General features: G+C 37.3%; 1 protein-coding gene across 6 annotated transcripts in view; it reads left to right on the top strand.

The window, feature by feature from the left end:
* ATG4C (autophagy related 4C cysteine peptidase) overlaps nt 1-15,215 on the top strand; it is a 97,368-nt gene extending 82,153 nt beyond the window's left edge. For all 6 annotated transcript variants that reach the window (XM_065928738.1, XM_065928744.1, XM_065928704.1 and 3 more), the window contains one exon: nt 14,070-15,215. In XM_065928738.1, coding sequence (XP_065784810.1) covers nt 14,070-14,237 — 168 coding nt within the window. In that variant the 3' untranslated portion in view covers nt 14,238-15,215. The remainder of the gene's footprint in view (nt 1-14,069) is intronic.
* The last annotated feature ends 941 nt before the right edge of the window (nt 15,216-16,156 follow it).

Raw genomic sequence — 16,156 nt, 5'->3', positions numbered from 1 at the left:
AAATGTTGTATCCTCTTGCAGGATTGAGCCTTTTATTCTTATAATGCCCTTCCTCGTGTTTTGTTAACAGTTTTAGTTTTAAAGTCTCATTTGTCTAAGTATTGCTATCCTAGCTTTTTTCTTTCCATTTTCATGGTATATCTTTTTCCATCTCTTCACTTCGATCAGTTGTCTTTAGGTTTGAAGTGAGTGTCTTGTAGGCGGCATATGTATTTGCATTCCTTTCTCACTTTCTTTTGTATATTTACTTTAAGTTTTTCCTTTGTGCTTACTGTGAGATTCACATATAACATTCTCTGCATATAGCAATCTCTTTTAAGTTGATAGTAACTTAATTTTGAACACATTCATTTTGACTCCATGTTTGATATTTTTGCTGACATATTTTGCATCTTTTTACTTAATGTATCCCTTGACTAATTATTGTATTTTTAAAGTTTTTGTACTGCTTTTGTCTTTTACCATTTGTATTTGCTTTATAAGTGACTGATTTACTACCTTTGTCATTTATTTACCTTTTCCACTGAGATTTTTACTTTTATATGCTTTCTTATTAATTAGTGCTTTTCTTTTTAACTTAGAGAAGTCCCTTTAGCACTTTTTGTAGCATTTTAGTGGTGATAAACTCTTTTAGCTTTTATTTATTTGTAAAACTCTTAATCTGTTCTTCAGTTTTGAATGATAAGTTTGCTGGGTAGAGAATTCTTGGTTGGCGGTTTTTTCCTCTATGCACTTTGAATATGTCATACCACTCCTTTCCTGGCCTGTGAATTTTCTGCTGAAAATCTGCTCATAGCATTATGGGATTTCCCTGGTACAAAATAAGTTGCCATTCTCTTTCTACTTTTGAGATTCTCTTTTTATCCTTAACTTTTACCATTATAATGTGGCTGGTATGTTTTCCTTTGGGTCCATCTAATTTGGAATTCTCTGGGCTTCTTAGACCTGGGTATCTGTGTCCTTTCCCCAATTATGGAAATTTTCAGACATTATTCAAATAACTTTTTGGTCCTTTCTCTCTGTCTTCTCCTTCTGGGATCACTATAATCGAAACAGTATTCTGCTTGATATTGTCCTAAAAGCCCCTTAAGAGATCCTGTCTTCTTTTAATTATTTTTTCATATTGCCACTCTGTCTGGATGTTTTCCATTGCTTTGTCTTCTAGATTCATGTTCTATTTTGAAGCCATTCTGCTGTTGAACCCCTCTAGTGTATTTTTCATTTGTTGCAACTTCTGTTTGGTACTTTCTTATATTTTCCGTCTTTTTTTGAAATTCTCATTTTGCTCATCCATTCTTCTCCTGAGATCATAGGATCTTTATGATCATTGCTTTGAACCCTTTATCAGATAGGTTGCTTATCTGTTTAATTAAGGTTTTTGGGGCGGGCTTGGCTTTGTTTTTTGGTTTGGGACATATTCCTGTCTCCTCTTTTTGGCTGTCTGTTTGCCTGTATGTGTTAGCTACAGTGGCTGCCTCTGACCTAAGGAGTGAGCTTGTATGGGAGTTGCACCATGTGGCTCAGAAACGCACTGTCCCCTGGTCACCAGTGTCGGGCGCTCTATGGGAGGCCTTTGTGTGGGCTGTGCGCCTGCGAGCTGTGATAGGACTGAGGCTGCTGTGTGGGGAGGGCAGGGCTCAGGGCCCTAACCTGGCCTGATTGTGACTTGGCCATTGTGCAGGGAGGGCAGAACTTAAATTGCTTACCCACCCCAGTTGTGGCTCAGTATCTGCATGGTGTAGGTAAGCATTGATTAAAGTTTTGTATTTGTGAGGGGTGGGTGGAGTTCAAGGCACTTGCCTGGCCCTTTTGTGGGTCAGCTGCCGTGTGGGTATGTTGGGGCTGGGGGGCTTGCCTAGCCATCTTGTGCCTTGACTGCTGTGCACCAGGGCAGGACCCAGGGTGCTCACCCATCCTGGCTCTTTTTGGAGTACCTGGTTTATTCTTGATACACCTGTGTTATTGAGAGCATACCGAGACCTGTCAGTGTTTTTAAGGGGAGGAACCTCATTTAATACCTAATTTCAGGCTGACTGGGTGCCAGACCCTCAGTCAGCAGCCTTTAAAATATGCAGCTAAATGCAGTTTTGGGTCTGGGTCTTGTTCTGATGGGTGGGGCCATGCTCAGTAAATCTTTAATCCAATTTTCTGTTGATGGGCAGGGCTGTGTTCCCTGCCTGTTGTTTGAGCTGAGGCCACAGTATAGTGGAGGTAATGAAGATAATGCAGCCTCCTTCAAGAGGCCCCATGCATGCACTGCTGCACTCAGTGCCCCCCGCCCTTCAGCAGTCCACCACCACCCCACGCCTCCGCTGGAGACTCCTGGACACTCACAGGCAGGTCTGGGTCAGTCTCTTGTGGGGACACTGCTTCTTTCTCCCAGATCAATCTCTCCCATCAGGAAGCTTCCATAAGCCTCTTACCCTTATCCATCAGAGGGCAGACAGAATGAAATCCACAATCACAGAAAACTAACCCCACACTGATCACATGGACCACAGCCTTGTCTAACTCAGTGAAACTAAGCTGTGCCGTGTAGGGCCACCTAAGACAGACGGGTCGTGGTGGAGAGTTCTGACAAAACGAGGTCCACTGGAGAAGGGAATGGCAAACCACTTCAGTATTCTTGTCTTGAGAACCCCATGAACTGTATGAAAAGGCAAAAAGATAGGACACTGAAAGATGAACTCCCCAGGTCAATAGGTGCCCCACATGCTACTGGAGATCAGTGGAGAAACAACTCCAGAAAGAATGAAGAGACGGAGCCAAAGCAAAAACACCCAGTTATGGATGTGACTGGTGATGGAAGTAAAGTCTGATGCTGTAAAGAGCAATATTGCTTAGGAACCTAGAATGTTAGGTCTGTGAATCAAAGCAAACTGGAAGTGGTCAAACAGGAAATGGCAGGAGTGAACATTGACATTTTAGGAATCAGTGAACTAAAATGGACTGGAATGGGTGAATTTAACTCAGATGACCGTTATATCTACTACTATGGGCAATAATTGCTTAGAAGAAATGGAGGAGGCATCATTGTCAACAAAAGAGTCCAAAATGCAATTCTTGGATGCAAACTCAAAAACAACAGAATATCTGTTCATTTCTAGGGCAAACCATTCAATATCACAGTAATCCAAGTCTATGCCCCGACCAGTAATGCTGAAGAAGCTACAGTTGAATGGCTCTGTGAAGACCTATAAGACCTTCTAGAACTAAAAAAGATGGCCTTTTCATTATAGTGGACTGGAATGCAAAAGTAGGAAGTCAAGAGAAACCTGGAGTAACAGGCAGATTTGGCCTTGAGGTACAAGATGAAGCAGGTCAAAGGCTAACAGTTTTGCCAAAAGAACGCACTGGTCATAGCAAACACCCTCTTACAACAACACAAGAAAGACGCTAAACATGGACCTCACCAGGTGGTTGATACCGAAATCAGATTGATTATATTCTTTGCAGCCAAAGATGGGGAAGCTCTCTACAGTCAGCAAAAACAAGACTGGGAGCTGACTGTGGCTCAGATCATGAACTCCTTATTGCCAAATTCAAACTGAAATTGAAGAAAGTAGGGAAAACCACTACACCATTCAGGTATGACCTAAATAAGATCGGTTAACGATTATCCAGTGGAAGTGACACATAGATTCAAGGGTTTAGATCTGATGGAGTGCCTAAAGAACTATGGATGGAGGTTCATGATATTGTACAGGAGGCAGTGATCAAGACCATCCCTAAGAAAAAGAAATGCAAAAAGGCAAAATGGTTGTCTGAGGAGGCCTTGCAAATAACTGAGAAAAGAAGAGAAGCTAAAGTCAAAGGAGAGAAGGAAAGATATACCCATTTGAATGTAGAGTTCCAACGAATAGCAAGGAGAGACAAGAAAGCCTTCCTCAGTGATCAATGCAAAGAAATGGAGGAAAACAACAGAATGGGGACAACTAGAGATCTCTTCAAGAAAATTAGAGATACCCAGGGGAGCATTTCATGCAAAGATGGGCTCAATAAAGACAGGAATGGTATGGACCTAATAGAAGCAGAAGATATTAAGAAGATGTGGCAAGAATACACAGAAGGACTATCCAAAAAAGATCTTCATGACCCAGATAGCCATGATGGTGTGGTCACTCACCTAGAGTCAAACATCCTGGAATATGAAGTTAAGTGGGCTTTAGGAAGCATCACTACGAAGAAAGCTAGTGGAGGTGATGGAATTCCAGCTGAGCTATTTCAAATCCTGAAAGAATATGCTGTGAAAGTGCTGCACTCAATATGCCAGCAAATTTGGAAACTCAGCAGTGGCCACAGGACTGGAAAAGGTCCACTTTCATTCCAGTCCCAAAGAAAGGCAATGCCAAAGAATGTTCAAGCTACTGCACTCATCTCACATGCTAGCAAAGTAATGCTCTAAATCCTCCAAGCCAGGCTTCAACAGTACGTGAACTGTGAACTTCCAGATGTTCAAGTTGGATTTAGAAAAGGCAGAGGAGCCAGAGGTCAAATTGCCAACATCCATTGGATCATTGAAAAAGCAAGAGACTTCTCGAAAAACATCTACTTGTGCTTTATTGATTATGCTAAAGCCTTGACTGTGGGATCACAACAAACTGTGAAAAATTTTTAAAGAGATGGAAATGCCAGACCACCTGATCTACCTCCTGAGAAATCTATATGCTGGTCAAGAAGCAACAGTTAGAACTGGATATGGAACAACAGACTGGTTCCAAATTGGGAAAGGAGTACGTCAAGGCTGTATACGGTCACCCTGCTTATTTAACTTATATGCAGAGTACATCATGCAAAATGCCAGCCTGGATGAAGCACAAGCTGGAATCAAGATGGATGGGATCAGTATCAGTAACCTCAGATGCACAGATGACACCACCTTTGTGGCAGAAAGCAAAGAAGAAGTAAAGAGCCTCTTGATGAACGTGAAAAAGAGTAAAAAAGTTGGTTTAAAACTTAACATTCAGAAAACTAAGATCATGGCATCCGGTCCCATCACTTCATGGCAAATAGATGGGGAAACAATGGAAACAGTGACAGACTTTATTCTTTTGGGCTCTAAAATCACTGCAGATGGTGGCTGCAGCCATGAAATTAAAAGATGCTTGCTCCTTGTAGGAAAAATTATGGCCAACCTAGACAGCATATTAAAAAGCAGAGATATCACTTTACCAACAAAGGTCTGCCTAGCCACAGCTATGGTTTTTCCAGTAGTCACGCATGGATTTGAGAGTCAGGCTATAAAGAAAGCTGAGCCCCGAAGAATTGATGCTTTTGAACTGTGGCTTTGGAGAAGACTCTTGAGAGTCAGTCCCTTGGACTGCAAGGAGATCCAACTAGTCAGTCCTAAAGAAAATCAGTCCTGAATATTAACTGGAAGGACTGATGCTGAAGCTAATACTCCAATACTTTGGCTGCCTGATGTGAAAAACTGACTCATTTGAAAAGACCTTAATGCTGGGAAAGATTGAAGACAGGAGGAGAAGGGGACAACAGAGAATGAGATGGTTGGATGGCATCACCGACTTGATGGACATGTATTTGAGCAAGCTCCGGGAGTTGGTGATGGACAGGGAAGCCTGGTCTGCTGCAGTGCATGGGGTTGCAAAGAGTCAGACATAATTGAGTGACTGAACTGATGCAGTTTTGTAGGGCCATAGTCAGTAACTGCTGGACTCCAGCCTAGGAGATTTGATGGTGTCCCCTGGATGACAGTTACAAAAAGTGGGGCTCTTGACAGTGTCTAAGCTCCATCATGGGGAGTCTTGCTGAACTGTAGTGAGGGTACAGGAGTGCTCAGGGATGGTGTCCCCCTGCCTGATTTCCCTGGGAGTGCCTCCTTTGCCTGTATGTTTGTGGGCTCCTAAAGCCTGTCCCTTGGGATGAAGCTCTAGTTAAGTAAATAGGCCTTTTTACAGGAAGACAGGGTAGTGTTTCAGTCTCCTCTCTATGTAGTACCCTGCTGGTGGTGGCCTGTGAAGAACCGTGTGTGTGTTAGTCGCTCAGTCATGTCCGACTCTTTGCCACCCGATGAACTGTAGCCCATGAGGCTCCTCTGTCCATCTAATTCTCCAGGCAAGAATACAAGAGTGGATTTCCATTCCCTTCTCCAGAAGATCTTCTTGACCCAGGGATCGAACCCTGGTCTCCTGCATGGCAAGCAGATTCTTTACTGTTTGAGCTAAAGGGAAGTGTCTAGTAATATTTATTTCCTTGAAGCCTGTTTTTGTGTTTTATTGTTATGTAATTTAACCCTATACATATTTTAAATTCCACAAGGTGTTATTTTTTAAAGTCAGTGTTATCCTTTGTGATACCCTTCAATCTTTCCTGTATTACTTTATTTCCCTCTGGGATCATTTTACTTCTTTCTAAATACTTTCCTTTACTGTTTCTTTTGTGCTATTTGCTGGTGATAAATTCACTCAGTTCTTGTTTGTTTTAATATATTTTATTTTGTCTTTATTAAAAATTGGAATAATTGCATCCTTATAGAAAAGTTGTAAATATAATAAAATTATTTTTTTCTGAGCTATTTGAGAGTAAGTTACCAACATAATGCCCCATACCCTTGAGTAATTGTGCAATTCCTACGTTCTCTTATCTGACTACTGTGAAAATGAAAGTGTTAGTCACTCAATCGTATCTCACTCTTTCTGATCCCATTGACTATAGCTGCCAAGCTCCTCTGTCCATGGAATTCTCCAGGCAAAAATACTGGAGTAGGTTGCTATTTCCTTCTCCAGGGGATCTTCCTGACCCAGGGATTGAACCCAGGTCTCCTGCATTGCAGGCAGACTCCTTACTGACTGAGCCACCGACCAAACAACAGCATCAGCAACATAATGTTGTTCACTAATCACATGGTATGCTATGGTCACATTTCTTTTTTCTCTGAATTTTATTTTCTTGGAGTAAATACTACCTCTCCCCTTTTTATTTCCTTTGCACCTACTGAGTTGTTTGTTGTTGTTTAGTCACTAAGTCTTGACCGACTCTTTGTGACCCCATGGGCTGTAGCCCACCAGGCGCCTCTGTCTGTGGGATTTCCCAGGCAAGAATTCTGAAGTGGGTTGCCATTTCCTTCTCCAGGGGATATTCCTGGTCCAGCGATTGAATCCTTGTCTCCTGCATTGTAGATGAAATTTTTACCACACCTGGGAATCCCATACTGACTGATATTTTTTTTAGTTTTTTACTCATATCTGTCAAGTACCTAGCAGCAAATTTTTCATGAATATAAATGTAAGAAAATATATCATTTTCTTCTTTCCTTCTTTTTTCTGGAGACTTTTCTCTCTGTTTTCTCTTGGTTCCAGTCTTCTTTCTTCTCTTAACTTGATGCAGAATTGTCTGCTTGGAACTTCCTAATGCTACCTTTCTGCATTGAATCCCCTATCTTCTGAATCTTTAGTTTAATCCCTTGTATTGCTGAATCATGGGCTTCCCTCATAGCTCAGTTGGTAAAGAATTTGCCTGCAATGCAGGAGATCTTGGTTTGATTCCTAGGTTGGGAGCATCCTCTAGAGAAAGGATAGCTACCCACTCCAGTATTCTTGGGCTTCCCTTGTGGCTCAGCTGGTAAAGAATCCACCTGCAATGTGGGAGACCTGGGTTCAATCCCTGGGTTGGTAAGATCCCCTGGAGTAGGGAAAGGCTACCCACTCCAGTATTCTGGCCTGGAGAATTCCATGGACTATACAGTCCATGGGGGGTCGCAAAGAGTTGGACAACACAGGGCGACTGTCACTTTCACTTTGCTGAAGCATAGTTTCTAGTACCTTTCAAAGAAAAGGATGAGTGGATGATAAAGTTTTTGAATTCTTCCATGTCTGATCATCTTCATCTTTTCATTTATTGGTAATTTGATATTATATAGAATTCTAGAATGGAATAATCCCCTGCCTCCTGCCCCACCAAACGTTAGAGACATTGCTCTGTTCCCTTCTAGCGTCCAGTGTTGCTGTTGAGAAGTTTAATGTCACTGTGAAAAAAAAAAAAGAAAAAAAATTGTCACTGTGGTTTATTTTCCTCTGAATGTAAACATTTTTTTCTCTCTGAAGGTTTTCAGATTTGAATCCTGACTCCACCATCTCATGACTGTATACCTCTGGTCTCACTGTTTAACCTCTCTGCGCATCAATTTTCTCATGGAATGAAAATAATTATAGCTACTTCTCACAGTAGCATCATTATGAAGAGTAAATGATTGCTAGATTAGTACTCAGTAGGTACTATATAATGTGTCAGCTATTACTAATTATCCCTAGTATTCTAAAACTTCATTACTTCCTGGTTTCAATAAACTTCCTGGTTTATTCCTTTTGCTTGAGTCCGGTTTCCTTCCAGTCTGAGAAAAAAATTTTTTTAAAAATAGATATAACATTATTTCCTATCTTTTGTTTTCTTCGTTGTTTCTTTCTGGAATTTTTGTTATATGGTTGTTGGACCCTCTGAATTGTCCACTAATTTTCCTGTATATTTTCCCTTTTATTTTCCTTGTCTTTATGTTTTTGTATTAGGAAACTTTCTCTATCTTTTAATGCTTTTGTTCTCAAATTTCAATCACTATATTTAAATTTCTAGGAGTTATTTATATTTTTCTATTACTCATTTTTCATAGCATTCTTTCATTTTTTAATGGGTGTATTATCTTCTCTTCTCCCCCAAGGAAATTAATTATAGTAATTTTGAAATTTTCCATTTCCTTTGCTTTTTATGTTCCCTTCCTTCTGGATCCTTTTTTGTTTGGTTGGTTTTCTATTTTTTGTTTTAATCTTCCAATTTTCCATTTGATGCTTTCCTACAAATGACTGGTGATCTTCTGTGTCTGTTTATACTTGAAAGTGGGGCACTAAAGAGCTGAGTATGGGATTTCCCTCGCAGTCAAGTGGTTAAGACTCTGCGCTTCCAATGCTCGGGGATGCAGTTTCAATCCCTGGTTGGGGAACTAAGATCCCACATGCTGTAATGCAGCCAAAAGATAAAAAAATAAAGAAAATTAAAAAAAAAAAAAAGAGCTGAGTAGATGTTCCCTGTGTTTGAGTATGGCTTTTTAGCTGGTGACCTTCATACTTGGGTGATCAGGTGATGAGCCTTACTTTTTACTAGGTGACCCCCAAATGTTATTAAGTGGTAATCTTTTCTCTAAGGCTGTTTTATTTTTTCAGAGAAAAAATCTACCATCTCTCTATAGAGTGTATGTTGCCTCTCTGTGCTTCCAGAGCAGGAAGTGAAGAATACTGATCCCTATGGTTTAGCACTTTTGACTGTCACTTAATCCCTCAACTTTTGTATTTTGCGAATACATGTATATTAAAGTACATGTATTTATTTGATTTTTCTAATATAAGTCTTTATTTTCCTGTATGTAGATGGTTAGTTCCTGGTGGCTCAGATGGTAAAGAATCCGCCTGCAGTACGGGAGACCTGGGTTTGATCCCTGGATTGGGAAGATCCCCTGGAGGAGGACATGGCAACCCACTCCAGTATTCTTGCCTTGGGAATCCCCATGGACAGAGGAGCCTGGCAGGCTGCATGCAGTTCATGGGGTCACAAAAAGTCAGACACAACTGAGTGACTGAACATAGTAAGGGCTAAAAGTTCAACTACAGGGATTTAAGATTGAGTAGTGAGGGGACAGAATGAAGTTATCATCACATGCACTTACTTCAGTTCAATGATATGTATTTGTCCATGTGTACTTTTTATTTCATATTGTGCATTGCTATATTCCACACTAAGAGGAGAGTGAAAAAGTTGGCTTAAAGCTCAACATTCAGAAAACTAAGATCATGACATCCGGTCCCATCACTTCATGGCAAATAGATGGGGAAACAGTGGAAACAGTGGCTGACTTTATTTTTCTGGGCTCCAAAATCACTGCAGATGGTGATTGCAGCCATTAAATTAAAAGATGCTTACTCCTTGGAAGGCAAGTTGTGACCAACCTAGACAGCATATTAAAAAGCAGAGACATTACTTTGCCAACAAAGGTCCGTCTAGTCAAGGCTATGGTTTTTCCAGTGGTCATGTATGGATGTGAGAGTTGGACTATAAAGAAAGCTGAGCGCCGAAGAATTGATCCTTTTGAACTGTGGTGTTGGAGAAGACTCTTTTGAGAGTCCCTTGGACTCCAAGGAGATCCAACCAGTCCATCCTAAAGAAGATCAGTCTTGGGTGTTCATTGGAAGAACTGATGTTGAAGCTGAAACTCCAGTACTTTGGCCACCTCGTGTGAAGAGCTGACTCATTTGAAAAGACCCTGATGCTGGAAAAGATTGGGGGCAGGAGGAGAAGGGGACAACAGAGGATGAGATGGTTTGATGGCATCACCAACTCAATAGAAATGGGTTTGATGGACTCTGGGAGCTGGTGATGGACAGGAAGGCCTGGTGTGCTGCAGTTCATGGGGTCGCAAAGAGCCAGACATGACTGAGTGATTGAACTGAACTGAACACTGTATTGTACACTTACACATGTTACTAAACATGGTTGTATACACAGAATTATGCATAGCACCCTTTAAATAATTTAAAGACTTTTTGAAGGTAATTTTTTTTTTTTTACTATATTTGATTTTCACTTTAAGACCTGACTTTAGAACCTAACCCCTACCTTATATGTACCTCCATTGTGGTCAGCATGGACCACATAGGTACAGACTGCTGTGTGCTGGGTCTGATTTGACATGTGTAGTGGCAGAGACTTGTAGAAAAGGTTCTGGGCTGGGGAGAAGGAGTCATCTGGTTCTCTTTCTGTTCTTACTTTACAACTGCTAGCTTTATGATGGAAGAAATTACTTGATTTTTGTCTTCCAGTTTTTTCCTTTGTAAATTCTGAAACCCATTAATTTAGCACAGAGGAAAAATTATATAAAGTATTTGACCTCTTAAAAAGACATTTATGATTTGCCTTTTTGACAATAAAGCCTCTTCAGTGTATTTTTAGCTGTCTTATTAAACTAGAACAGAAGACTTGCCAGTTCTAAAGTTATTGTTGAGTAAACTACTGAACTGCTTTAGAATTATAGCTATGGGATAGTAAATCCAGTTAGCTTAAATTAAAAAAAAGAAAAACACTTGGTTTTTTCTTCACTGTATAAGAAATACATATTAGAAATTTTGGAAGATAAAAGTATAAAAAAATCACCACTAAGTCTTTCATTCAGCGATAACTGTTAATATTTTGTTGTATTTTCTTCTAGACTTCTTTTTTTTTTTTTTCACTGTGTAATTCCTTTATTTTCTGCATATTAGTGCTTTACCACTTCTAGACTTCTTAAAGTACATGTTTAAAATTATTTTAACAAAACTGAGATTAAATTTTATATCTAGTGTTATATGCTGTTTTTCCTCTACCATTATATGATAGTTATTTCTCCAAGTTATTAAATAACTTTCATTATCTTTATTTTGTATATTATCTCAATTGATATAATACCCCAAGTCATATAGGTAACCTAATGTGGAATTTTTTTGGTGTAGATTTTATATTATCCATTATGGAGGGACCTTAATGTTTTGATAGTGCATCCTATTTTATAGTATAAAAAAGAAAACTAAACTTTTCCCTTCTGATAGATGTTCAAATCAAAGATTGTTCTTTAAAAAAATCTGAAAAATTCTTGATATGGTGCTTAGAACTTTGAAAGGCTTGTTGATAAAATTCATTTTCAGTTTATTTCTTTTTGCTTTTGCTGTTGCTCTTATGTCATCTTGGAAAAGCAGTTTAAATCCTTTGGGTCTCAATTTTCCCATTTATAAAATGAGAATAAGCTAGATAATTTAAATCTTCTTTGACACTTTTATTTGTCCTAAATTTACTTCTTCCTATCATATCATGTTTATGTTGTTAGGTTATCACTTAGCTTTGCTCAACTCAATTGTGTGTGTGTGTGTGTATGTAAAAATGCGTGTGTGTGTCTGTGTATATATAGATAGAATCACACACACATACATACATACATACTACATAGTGTATGTAGTAATTTTCTCTTGTCTGGTTGTACCACAGTTTATCCACTCATCTACTGAAGGATATCTTTGTTGTTTCCAAGTTTTGACAATTATGAATAAAGCCACCCACAACATTGTGTGCAAGTTTTTTTATGGTATAAGATTTCAACTTGTCTAAATAAACAAAATTTTCATTTCCACATTTTTTTCAATTTATTTTTCATCTTCTAGTATTTAGAAATGTTTAAAGTAAACCTAGAAAAGTTAGAAAATATAATTCTCAAAGCCTGAATCAATAAACATGTATAATGAGGCCTTACATTGCAAGTGGGTTTGCAAAAAGTAGGTGCATTTTCTAATTAAAGGACTGGGAGTTCTTTCTGACATTTTGCCTTGAGGCACAGATTTGAATTTTAGTTAATGTACAACTAATAAACCTAAATGACTTAATTCTTGATTTTGAAAGAAAAGATGATAATGTTAGCTCTGCTATGTTGAATTAAAAATGATGTAATGATACCTGCCTATTAGATACTGGACTTTTACAAGTGACATTAAATGAATATAAAATGATAACAATTTTGGCTTGTATTCCAACCATTGGCTGGAGGTGAAAGATGCCTGATCAGATGCCAACTCCCTGTCTCTTTTTCATTTCCATATTTTTGCCCTTCTCTCTCCCATTTTTTTAGAAAGTAAATTAAATAAATTTGAGAATAAAAAGTAGGAGCACAATATGAATTTATAGGATCAGATTTTCATCACATCTGGCTTTTTAAGTATTTGATTGTTTTTAAATGGTTCATTTTCACTGTTAGAAAATGTATTTCATATTAACTGTCTCATTGAAATATTTTAAATTTATCATTGTATCGTATCCTAGGGCTACATATTTGTTTTAGCCTTGTTTCAAGAGAATCTGTAAATGTAATATATAAGAATTTGATGAGCCTTCATTTGAATATCAACATTTGGGAGAATTTAGTTTTTTGCTCCTAAAATTATCCTTAAATAAGTTATATTTAATTGATCATGATTAATGATGTATAAATACTATTGATATTTTTTCAGTATTCTTTGTAACCCACATAAATTTTTCAGAATCCTTCTTATAAGCCCTGATTACCTATAGAAATGTTTATTTCTATAAAAACATCCTTCACTCAAAAATTTTTATTCACTTCTAAATTAAAATTGTTTTAATTTTTAAATAGACTATTTAACAGAAAGACTTAAATGGTTTAGAATGAGTTATTAGCTTGTCAGTGAATCGCAAATTGACAAAGGTTATATAAAGGTTGTTGGTGTTCCCACAAAATTTCAGGTATTATTTTACTTCCATATTATATAACATTACTTTAGAAGGTAATGTGTAAAGTGTGGATTATTGCAGTATATACAAACACTGTTTTTGTATTGACTAGATTATTGCAGAAATATATTTTTTTAATGGAAATCTTTGAAAAGACCAAACTTATTATTTTGATCTTTTAAATAAAACCTATTTATTTTAAAAAATAACTTTTCATTGCTTTTTGCCATCTTAACTTTTCTCTGAGGTAAGGAGATTGGATATCTTTTGCCCAGTTTTATAGATGATACTCAGGTAGAGTCATTTGTCAAAAGTCACATCAAATTAAGTTGTAGAATTGAGATTAGAGTGGATCTTTTTGACTTAGTTTAATTTTTTTTCTGTGTTATGGTACTAAACAAGTCATTCACATTATTTTGTCATAATCAGTGATGCCGTTTTGTTTCACTGCCTATTACAGAAGATAAATCTTAACTCACTGTAAGTCTTCAAACAATGTGACTAGAAGACTTTACTTTGGGGGGCTTGGGGTAGGAATGATAATATACTTATTTTTGATTTGATATATTATTTTTGATGGTCTAATCTTAATGAGGAAGTAGGTATTTAGCTGTAAATAAACTGTAGAGTACTGGTCAACTTTTGTCTTTTAGCCAGAACAGTAAAGCAGTAGCACTGGATAAATGTAAATGGGAGAAGCTAACAGGAGCAGTTCAGGGCTAGAACTTTAGATTTCATCATGTGGTCCTACTGTGTGCTGTTGCATCCAATAAGGGATTCTTCTGTACTTTCTGTTACAGATGCTGAAAATTTCTTCTAAGGAGAAATATCCCTTATTTACTTTTGTAAATGGTCATTCCAGAGACTATGATTTTACATCTACTACAATGAATGAAGAAGACCTTTTCTCAGAGGATGAAAAGAAAAGAATAAAAAGATTCAGCACAGAAGAGTTTGTCTTGCTGTAAAGATTAGCACATTTATGCTTGATGAGAAGAAATCCTTTGAAGGTGGAAAAATGAAGAGAAACGAGTACATTCAAAACTGGTTTATTTTCACCAGTATCTTAATTTTATATGTTCTTTTAAACAAAAGAGCATTTGGAAATATACACATTTTAAAGATATTTTTCTGAAAGAGAAATGATTTAGTGAATCCTGATTTCTAATAAATATTAAGTGATTCTGACCACATTCCTCTTTCCCTGAAGTTCTGCTAATGATAAATCTACCTTAACTGCAAGTCTTCCAGTCTTCAAATTCTTCCACTTGGGTCCACTATTCTCCTGAAGGTTTTGTGCTATTGGGCCCCCCAAATGGCATCACCCAGTAGTTTCAAAAGCTTCAGTTTATACTAATCACCAGAAGATCAGAGAATGAATCTTAAGTGCCACCTAAGCCTCCTGATATTAATGCAACCAAAGGACACTTTTGGATGTATCTTGATATATTAAATAGTAATTTTTAGCTGTGATATAATACAATTATATGAGAATTTTGAGTTAAGGTAATACTTAACAGTATGATTCTATAATGGTTCCTTATTTTGCCTGCTGCTAGCCTTCTCTGAGGAATAAAGGTAAAGTACTGGTTTCCCCACAGATTTAAAGGCTATATTATTAATAATAACTACATCTAATCAAAGCAGATAAAGGCAAAATTGTTTCCTATCTCAAAAATGAAATTTATGGAAACTTGACTTATTATACAGTTTTGAAATCTAAAGATAAGTACCAAGAAAGCTATCATTAGATGTTCTTCTATGTGATTTTTGCTATTTGTATAAATCAGTGTAGTGGTGTTTAGAACTGAGACCATCTATGAGGTAAATCTGTCTTAAGTGTATTATGTATTGCTTAAAGGCAAATTTGTAATAATAAAAATATGAGTTACTATTGAGTCAGGTTTATAAAGTAAGTACTTTAATAAAGATATAAGAACATAAAATGCCTTTGTTTTGGTTTTAATGGGATTATTTTAATCCTTTCACTTGAAAAATCATTGTCTCAAATGAATCCTGTTTATTTATAATGAAGGCAAATATTGTTGCTTTGAAAGAAAAATATTAACTTGTTTTCTGAAACTTCCATATTTTAGTGTGAAAAGGTGACTCATAAAGACATAAAATTCTGTATCATTTAAACTCATTGATTTTTTTTTCCCCATTAGGAAGCCTGTTTGTTAGGTTTAGAGTTGCATACAAAACTGAAACAGAGAGGGGGCAGATAGATTGCCTTGGTATGCCCGATGAGAGAGATCAGGTTTGGCATCTCCCAGTGAAGATGGTTATCGAACTGAAAAAACAGTCAGAAATCTAAAATTTTCCTTTAACCTAGATGAAATCTGGACAAGTTAAGTCTAGTACTGATTTTCCTAGTATGCAAAAGTAGTATAGGTACAAGAAGCCAGAGGTGCACCCGATTTTGTACAACGCAGCTTTATACACAATTTTATACACTACAGTTCCTTCATCTCAGAAATCTAAAATTTTCCTTTAACCTAGATGAAATCTGGACAAGTTAAGTCTAGTACTGATTTTCCTAGTATGCAAAAGTAATATAGGTACAAGAAGCCAGAGGTGCACCTGATTTTGTACAATGCAGCTTTATACAAGATTTTATACACTACAGTTCCTTTATCTAAAGTATTGCAGTTTGTTATTTATACCTGCAGTAGTCACAGGATTCTGTCAGTATAACAACACATCAGATGAGAGCACCATATCTTCAAATGAATCAGAACTGATTGTAAGTGTTCTCTTACAAGAACTATAAACAAGCTTAGAATTAGAGGATAGCATTCTGTTATTGTCACAGCATATTTGGATGTCATTTTTAAGTAGGAATTTGGAATGAGACAAAATTACACCTGGACAAAGTTGAGGTGAG

This window comes from Muntiacus reevesi, chromosome 1, assembly GCF_963930625.1.
Source record: "Muntiacus reevesi chromosome 1, mMunRee1.1, whole genome shotgun sequence".
In the NCBI taxonomy this organism is placed as follows: domain Eukaryota; kingdom Metazoa; phylum Chordata; class Mammalia; order Artiodactyla; family Cervidae; genus Muntiacus; species Muntiacus reevesi.
Note: the sequence above shows the minus strand (reverse complement) of the source record. Positions and strands in the feature narration are given on the sequence as shown.